Source organism: Erythranthe guttata, chromosome 13, assembly GCF_056151865.1.
Source record: "Erythranthe guttata isolate IM_541 chromosome 13, IM_541, whole genome shotgun sequence".
Taxonomy (NCBI): domain Eukaryota; kingdom Viridiplantae; phylum Streptophyta; class Magnoliopsida; order Lamiales; family Phrymaceae; genus Erythranthe; species Erythranthe guttata.
In genome coordinates this window covers 6,432,501-6,441,786 of record NC_142545.1, presented here as the reverse complement: position 1 = coordinate 6,441,786, position 9,286 = coordinate 6,432,501, and the positions used below count along the sequence as shown (strand labels likewise).

At 36.1% G+C, this 9,286-nt stretch overlaps 2 protein-coding genes across 2 annotated transcripts in view; one reads left to right on the top strand and one right to left on the bottom strand.

The window, feature by feature from the left end:
• The first annotated feature begins 3,228 nt into the window (after positions 1-3,228).
• On the top strand, positions 3,229-7,156 carry LOC105964337 (citrate synthase, glyoxysomal). Its single transcript, XM_012988864.2, has 13 exons — positions 3,229-3,804; positions 3,942-4,122; positions 4,216-4,301; positions 4,419-4,523; positions 4,675-4,737; positions 4,852-4,961; positions 5,187-5,306; positions 5,383-5,458; positions 5,612-5,685; positions 5,760-5,880; positions 6,118-6,215; positions 6,312-6,435; positions 6,813-7,156. Exons 1-13 carry the CDS (start codon positions 3,556-3,558, stop codon positions 6,942-6,944), a joined length of 1,539 nt encoding a protein of 512 aa, XP_012844318.2. The 5' UTR covers positions 3,229-3,555; the 3' UTR covers positions 6,945-7,156.
• Positions 7,157-7,403: 247 nt separating this feature from the next.
• Positions 7,404-9,286, bottom strand: part of EMB975 (Tetratricopeptide repeat (TPR)-like superfamily protein) — a 1,886-nt gene continuing 3 nt past the window's right edge. Inside the window, exon 1 of the mRNA XM_012988865.2 lies at positions 7,404-9,286. This exon is cut by the window's right edge and continues 3 nt beyond it. Within this exon, the coding sequence (XP_012844319.2) occupies positions 7,550-8,977 (1,428 nt within the window). The 5' untranslated portion in view covers positions 8,978-9,286 and the 3' untranslated portion in view covers positions 7,404-7,549.

The window sequence follows — 9,286 nt, the reverse complement described above, 5'->3', positions numbered from 1 at the left end:
TTATGTATTACCTGCCAATGCTAATTTTTGGTTCTTGTGCTTTATAACACAATTTACTTACTATTTAGGATGCATAGATCTTATTTTATCTTTTAAATAGAACGATGATACGCGTAAAACCTACGTATAAATTACCGCAAGTGTACAATATCACGTTTTGTAGAATAGTGAATTCCAGATATCGATCCACAGGGAATTAAGTTCATAAATTTACCAAGAAGGTTGGACCGCGATCTGGGCTTCTGCGCCAACTTCAAACACTGTTTTGACCATTTTTTAGCCCGAATTTAATAATTGTAGATAATTGTACATTTCACAAAAGTTGTAGATCTTGAAGTTAGCTTTCGATGGCTACTTGAATGAATCAGCTCAATCAGAGGTTGGATGCAAAAGTTATGCTTGAAATACGAAACAGTGCCACAACCCACGATAATGCACTTTTGCACGGTGTTTGGTTTGATTTTCGACTTCGCTTCCAAAATCGTTTTGAATCGGCAAAAATAGCTTCTCTTTACCTAAAATATAAATAAAACAAAAACAATATAATATATACAAATAAAGCCGAAAACTCGGACGAACGAAGACCAAAACTCGAAGAATTGAGAAGTGAAAATCATGCAAAATGAACACTTATCGGTTTCCGGCGTTGACTTATTTGTTTTTTGAATTTTTTTTACTTTAATATTTGTTTGCCCCCCGTTTAAACAACAATATTGTTGTGGTTGACATTAATATTAACTATATTACTGTTAAACACAGTAATTAACTATGCTACACTTTAACACATTAATATTGTTATATTAATCTCTAGCACAGTAATATTAACGCAACAAAAAAGTCATTATTATTTTGTAATAGAGTAGTTTTAATATGTTGACCGTTCAACAAAGGTAAACATAATAAAATGCCAAAAGAATTAATATTACCGTCAACCACAGTAATATTATTTTGTTCACAGTAATATTACAATAGTAGACATTAATGTTATTACGTTACTCCGTGAACAACTCAAACAAAACAAAAAACCCAAAAAAATAATAATATTAATGTGGTTGACAGTAATTTTATTGTGTTTACAATTATTTTACTGTCAACAACAATAATATAATTACGTTGACTTGTCAACAAATCAAACAAAATTAAAAAAAAAAACTAAAAGAATAATAATATTGTCGTTGACTCTAATTGTACTGTCAATGATAGTACAATTACATAAATGTAGTCAACGACAGTACAATTACATTAATGTACTGTCAGTGACAGTATAATTACTGTTAATGACAGTACAATTACGGTCAACGTTTAACGACATCCGTAAATAAATGAATAAAAAAGTTATGAGAAAAAAAAGTCAACACTGAAATTCGGCAGTGGAAAAAAACAGACCAGAAACAAAATAAAAAAATAAAAAATAAAAAAGTCAACGCCGGAAACTGGCAGCAAAAAAATATTTTTGAAAAAAAAAGTTTTAAAAAATAAAGTCAAAATTGATTAAATTGGGGTTACAATTAAGAATTGGGTGTAAATAGTTGGTGGTAATTTTATCATATACATTAATTTTTCCTTTATTTATAATAAATATTAATGGGATGAGTATGAGTTTATTGGCGAAATATATACAACCCCTAAACCATGAATAATAAAGATGGTTGGTCAGGAACTTATGCACAAAAACCCCTAAGAAAAATATACAATGTAACTAAAATGCCCGTTAATAACTTCTTTTCTATATGAGAAATAATATTTAAAATAATGTCTAAATATTATGACCAAACATGGAAGAGGAGAAAATTTTATATCGTTGTAATTGTAAAGTAAAAGATAATATGAAACAATTAAAAAAAAAAAGTTTTGTAACGAAAAGATTTAATTTAATAATTAAATCAACATGAATTTATTTTAAGAGAAGCAAAAGCAAATTCAATTTACAAAAATCTAAAAATAAATTATAAGAAAAAAAAAAAAACTCATAATTTATTTACAAATGCTTGCATCTGCAAACACCACCCATGTATATAAATGGCTTATACTATGCTACACTGGGTGAAATACATCGAGTAGATCTTTACCATTCATATACACACAAATACACACACACTCATATTGGTGTGTGTAGATCAACGATAAAAAATCACCCGGTATAACCTTCACCAGGTGTAGAATAAAAATAACCATGTATAAATGGCAAGTGCAGCTTAATTAAGGATAACCTGATAAGCACATGATTGATGAGAAACCCAAGGTCCAAGTCTAACTATCCTCATCAATCCTCAAGGATAATATATTGTGCATTCCAACGCAATGTGTATATATAATTAATTACTTTATTATATCTGAATGACTTTTCTCTATGCTTGTCCCACCTGTTAATTGGTGGGGTCCACCAAAACTCCAACTCAATCCCAATTTTAAGGTAATTCTCACTCAACGGTTACTTTTCCACACTTGACACATTTGTATTAATCTCCACATGACGCAAATACCCCTCGAAATTGCTATAATGCCATATTATTTTGATACTAAGGTCCATTTGTTTGGCAAGATAAGATTAGACAAAATAAGATTAAATAATCTAATGAGATCCAATTATTTTATTAGAGCTTGAAACGTCCAACAAAAAAAACCCAAGATAAGTCAAGATAAGCCATGATTATATAATTTTGGCGGGTCGACCCGACAATTTATTGAGGATACCAAACATCAAATTAAGTCCAACTATTTAGTTAACCATGACTTCTCTTGACAACCAAACGGTCTCTAATTAGAGAGAATAATAATCAGTTCATAGATGGATATTAAGAGAGAATGATGTTATTTGGTCGAAGTTTGAATTTTCTCTTAACTCTCTTATGAGTCATAGAGCTCGTGCACATGATTAATATAATGCGATTTAGATATCTCATGTAGTTTGTCAGATATTGTAACAGAGTGTAGATTTAACATATCTCGAATTCGAATTTTCTGACTAAATTGAGTTTGTCGTCCCCGATTGTCAATTATAATTTCCTTTTTATTAATGGAAGCCCCTAGAATGAGTTCTTAAGGTAATTTTATGTAATACTAAATGGTTAATTAAGTTTAACAAAACGAGGAAATTAAATGTTATAATTTTATGTATATTAATTATTTCTCAAACAAAAAACAAAAATAAAAACAAAATTCCCAAAATAATAATTAATGCATAGCTGAAATTCTAAACTAAAAGAAAGTATAGAAAAAAAAAGTAACAAGACAATTAACAATCAATTCAGATTATACAGAACAAAAGTAGATAGCAAGGGACAATTAACAGTTAATTAGGAGGGAGTACTAATAACTAAAATAAAGAAAATAAAAATATTAATTATAAAGTTTAAGCACACATGTAAGAATTAAGATCCGTGTATTAAGAGCATAGCGACGTATTTCCGCTGCAACTCCCAATGTTTCCGTGTGTATATATACAATCTCACACACACACACACACACCGATCTGCAAAAAAATCCTTTATCGGATTATCATTATACAGAAGAATTTCATAATCATAAGCAAAATCAAAAGGGGGAAAAGGAATAATGGAGGTTATCGATCATTCATCAGTGGCTCGTACCCGCTTGGCGGTGCTCACCGCCCACCTCTCGTCTTCATTCGAACAATTCGGCGCCGTTTCCAACGGAATTCTCGAGTCTTCCATCTGCTCCGCCGCCGTGGAACCGCCGCCTAATCTGAAAGGATCGCTGGTTGTGGTTGATGAGCGTACCGGCAACAAGTACCGGGTTCCGGTCTCCGAGGATGGCACTATCAAAGCCACCGACCTCAAAAAGGTTCGTCTTAATTTATTTTTTTTCTGAATTTGAGCCTATATTCGATTCTAGGTTATTAGTGTGTGTGTGTGTGTGTGTGTGTGTGTGTGTGTGTGTGAAATTTGGGTATCTTCTTCTGATTGGAGTGAGTGTTACAGATAACAACTGGAAAAAATGACAAGGGGCTGAAGCTTTATGATCCAGGATACCTAAACACTGCTCCGGTACGATCGTCAATTTGTTACATTGATGGTGATGAAGGAATTCTTAGGTACAGGGGTTATCCGATCGAGGAGCTTTCCGAGGGGAGTTCGTTTCTGGAAGTGGCTTATCTTTTGAGTAAGCAATTGCGCACTTTTCGATACTTGTTTCTTGAATCTTATGGGGATTAGCTTTAAATTGTTTATTCAACTTTTCCGATTTTTATGGCAGTGTATGGGAATTTACCGTCCGAAAGTCAGCTAGCAGATTGGGAGTTTGCCGTTTCACAGCATTCAGCTGTTCCACAGGGAATATTGGTATGCTTCTACTTCCTTTCTTTTGATTGTAACCGTGCCATATGTTATGCTGATCCGTTTTGTATATGAAGGTCAAATTTGCTGAATGAATTAATTTTGATAATGTTTTGCTTGCAGGACATAATACATGCGATGCCCCATGATGCTCACCCGATGGGTGTTCTTGTGAGTGCTATGAGTGCTCTTTCCGTCTTTCATCCTGACGCTAATCCGGCTTTAAGAGTAAGTTCATGTTGTAATAAATAATTAGATTTCTTCCAATATATGAACTAGAATATAATCTTGTTACTATGACGTATTTTTCCTTGTTACATAATCGTTTTAAGGCGATACAATTGCTAGTTTATTCATTGGGTGAATATTCTTTTTGTAGGGCCAAGATATTTACAATTCTAAACAAGTGAGAGACAAGCAAATTGTTCGTATACTTGGGAAGGTGATGGCATTTTCGTCCTTGTACTGATGGATGGATTTAATGTTGGGTATCTTCCATAGAATTATTCAGCTAAATCGCAAGTTTGTACTAAGATTATACTGATTATATTTGCAGGCACCGACAATTGCTGCAGCCGCATATTTGAGAATGGCAGGGAGGCCACCTGTTCTTCCATCAAGCAACCTCTCTTACTCAGAGAACTTCTTATATATGCTTGATTCATTGTATGTGCTACTTCCTGCTTTTCGTTACAGACTTTTATTTAATTTCTAAGATCAAATTTGAGTGTTCACCTACTTTCTATTTCACTTCCATATCAAAGACGAGGGATAGAATTAAGGGATACCAGAGTTTAATCACTGCAACTTAAAACTGCATTAGCAAGTGTATATTTCCTTTGAAACACGAGCTGGTCTTCTAACTAAGGGCTTTCGACATTGAATAAACAGGGGTAACAGGACATACACACCAAATCCACGTTTAGCTCGTGCGCTAGATATTCTGTTCATATTACATGCTGAACATGAAATGAACTGCTCCACTGCAGCTGCAAGGCATCTTGCTTCAAGGTTGTTTCTTTGTTCTCTTCTTACACACTTGACATAATTTCTTCAGTTCGTAACGTAAGTAAATTTGCACGTGCAGTGGTGTTGATGTGTATACAGCGCTCTCGGGTGCAGTTGGAGCCTTATATGGTCCTCTTCATGGTGGAGCTAACGAGGTACTCCACATTTTCTGTCTATAGGAATTTCAATTGGATCAACTAAGTGGTTAATTAGTAAAGACAATCATAGTATGCAAGTATTCAAATTATTTGCTTTTTTTTTTTTTTATAATTTTTTTTTGTTTTTATAATTTTTTTTTGATTGTGTAGGCAGTACTTAAGATGTTGAGTGACATTGGAAGCATTGATAATATACCAGATTTCATTGAAGGTGTAAAGAACAGGTTGGTATTGTCTGATGACTTTTTAAATAATCTGGTATGAGTTGTCTTAACTGTTTGTGTTTGTGAAAATTAAGGAAGCGTAAGATGTCTGGTTTTGGGCATCGTGTGTACAAGAACTATGATCCCCGAGCAAAGGTCATCAAGAAACTGTCTGAGGAAGTATTTTCAATTGTCGGCAGGGATCCGCTTATTGAGGTCGGTTTATTCAAAGTGAATTTAGATGCATTACTGGTTTAAAATTGGATGTAATAACGTAATTGAATTTTAAAACCAGTGGAAATCATAAATTTTGATGTTACTTATTCTGGAAAGGTTATGCAAATATATTTATCAGGATGAAATTCTTACCTATTTTTATCCCTTGAGGAAAAAGCTCGAGCTATTTCAGTATGAAATTCTGGCTCTCATACATGAGTTTCATGTCGTGTACAGGTGGCGATAGCGTTAGAGAAAGCTGCCTTATCAGATGAGTACTTTGTGAAGAGGAAGTTGTATCCTAATGTTGACTTCTATTCTGGATTAATTTATAGGTATATTTGTTTTTCCCCTCTCGTGTTTGATTGTGTTAACTGTTAATCGAAAGTAAATTTGAATGTTGTTACTCTGCTGCATACACACATGGTCAGGGCAATGGGTTTCCCGACAGAGTTCTTTCCAGTTCTATTTGCAATTCCGAGAATGGCTGGCTATTTGTCTCACTGGAGAGAGTCTCTAGATGATCCCGACACAAAGATTATGAGACCAGCACAGGTACATCTTTAATTTCTTTTTTATCTTTTTTTGCTCTTTATAACTAACTTATATTCATTTCCGGGAAAAATGAAGTTTTCGTCCCTCAAGTTTGCACCGATTTCATATTTGGTCCCTCATGTTTAAAAAATCAACATTTTTAATCCTTTTCGTCAATTTTCTGTTAAAACTAACGGAATCAAGTGTGTGCCCATCAATGACTTAACTGACATACTTACGGTAAACTGACGGAAATGACCAAAAGCGTTATATTATTGAAACGTGAGGGACCAAATGTGAAATAGGTGCAAACTTGAGGGATGAAAACTGTAACTTTCCCATTCATTTCCTTTTTTTCTTGTTTACGAATTGTTTATGCATTATGTTTGAATATGAAGGTATACACGGGCGTATGGCTAAGGCACTACATGCCACTGAGAGAAAGGATGGATACAAGAGAAGAAGATAAACTCGGCCAAGTCTCTGTCTCTAACGCTACTAAGAGGCGCTTGGCTGGATCCGGTTCCTAGTCTCTCTCTCTTAAACATCACGCGTTGATGAATAAATTTATGGAATAATACTATTGGGATTGTTTTTTCTAGTTTGGACACTGCATCTTAGATTGATATTTGTAATAACAGCATAAAAAATTGTAAGATTTTATTTGTGCTACAGTTGATAATTGAGCAGTAATAATAATATAACAATGATGGTGAGTCCATCCTTGTTGTTACTACTTAAAGGTTTCTATGCAGATATTTGTGGTGAATTTTTATTGATTGACATTCTGATAAATAAATAATAATAATATAATTGATATTTGCTGAAATCAATTTGTAAATCTCTTTTACAATTAACTTTTTAGGCTAAACTGTAATTTGCGGTCCCGGTGATTTTATATACGTTTTGCACGACTCGAAATCTGGTCCCGGTGATTTTATATACGTTTTGCACGACTCGAAATCTGATAGACGCAGATCGTAACGTTGTTGAAAAGTAACAAACATCACTCTTTAGATCGATTTACAGACTGATAAATAAACGTTAACAACACCATGAAAGATAACTTAAAAACAAAACCCCATCTTCGATCCCATATTTCTATGTGTTTCGATTTTCGTACAATCATACCACATCACATCTCTAACTTGAATCCAGCCATCTCAGCCTCGTGGCGAATTTCCTTACACTTGGCTAATCTCCCAGACTCCGTATAAACTCCAATCATATCCCTATAAATACCATAACTCGGCCTAAAACCGGATTCCTTGAGTTTAGAAAAATACCTAGCTGCCCTCGACACATCGTTCAAACCAACAAAAAGCTTTATCAGGACACGATACGCCGGAAGATCAAGCACGCAATTCGAATCCTCCATTTCCCAAACAACAGCCATTGCATCCCTATATTTACTCTCCAAACACCGACTATGTATCACGGTCGTGTACATAACCACACTCGGAATATTATTCCCGGACCTGTTTTTGAACCAATCGTACAGCGCTTCCACGATCTCGAATCTCCCCATCTTCGAGCAAACTTTCATAACAGACGTGCAGTCCTGCTGAGTCAGCACAAGTTCCTCTCTTTCCGCGAGCTCTTCCAATAACGGCAAAACGAGCATTCTTCTATCGGGATCTTTCCCCAATTGTGAAATCAGTTTGGCGTACACTCCACTATCCAACATTCTTTTACCTTCGGTCGCAACCGAGAGAAGCTTCCAAGCGAGCCTCGAGTTACCGCCTTTGATGAATCCCTTCACCATAGCCTCGTACACGTTCTTGCTAGCTAACGTGATGAACTTATCCATTTCGAACGGCATTTTTAGCTCGTGGGCCCTGGCAAGTATCTCCACCGTCGAAGCTAGGATTCGATCGTCGGGGAACAAATGCGGCTGGTTCTGAACCCAACAGAAAACGTGTAGTGCCCGATTGGGAAGTCCCATATGGCCCAATTCACGGACGGTGAGCGACAGGGACCCTTTTCGTAGAAACCGAGCCCATGGATCGAGAACGGCAGACACGTTATCTTCGGGGTTAAGGGTCCTGATTTCTCTGGCTAAGGTAATCAAGAAAGTCGGATTCTTGTAAATCTGATTCGATACGGGCTGCCTTGAGGAACAAGAGGGGTGATTCTTGATTAGATTCTTAGGGGTGGGGAATCTCAAAGGTTGAATCTTGTGAGGAAGAGGAAGTGGGAGAGGCCTCTCTCTATTGGGTTTGCCTGGTTTCTGAGGCACCCTCCCTTGGAAAAGAGATGAAATTGTTTCAATCTCGTCTGATTCCCACACTAGATTTTCATCGCAGCTGTCGCTAACATCGTACTCGGAGTGAAGTGTGTCTGAATCGGAATCGAATGGGACGGGGTGGAGGATGGGGTGGAAGTCTGGGGGGCTCTCTGTTCTGCGGCGGTGGCGGAGGTTCTTGGTCGGCTGCGGTTTTCGTGTATTGTGTTTTTTGGTGTCGGAGCGTGAGGCGGATACTATTAACCCACGAGGAGATTTGGTAACGTGGGTGGCGGTGCAAATTGGATATGAGAACGCATAGCAGAGTGAGGTCTCCATCCATCAAAATGGAAGAATCAGAATCGGAAAAGTTCGAACAGACATTTCATCGAACAGGTGGTGGGTGTTGTTATTAAGAACGTTGAAATTCCTGTACTGGATTACCAAGGAGTTGCCGGTGAGGTGAAATCTCAATGAAAAACTGTTAACCAGCGTACCCAAAGGAAAACTTGCAAAGATGTATGTATCTATGTTTGTATACAATTTGTTTTTCCTTTTTCTGTTTTCCTATATCATTTCTCAATGTGAGAGAGGAGAGAGATGGGTGGGTACTACAACGGTTCATCAAACATTTTGTTTTTGCGTCTC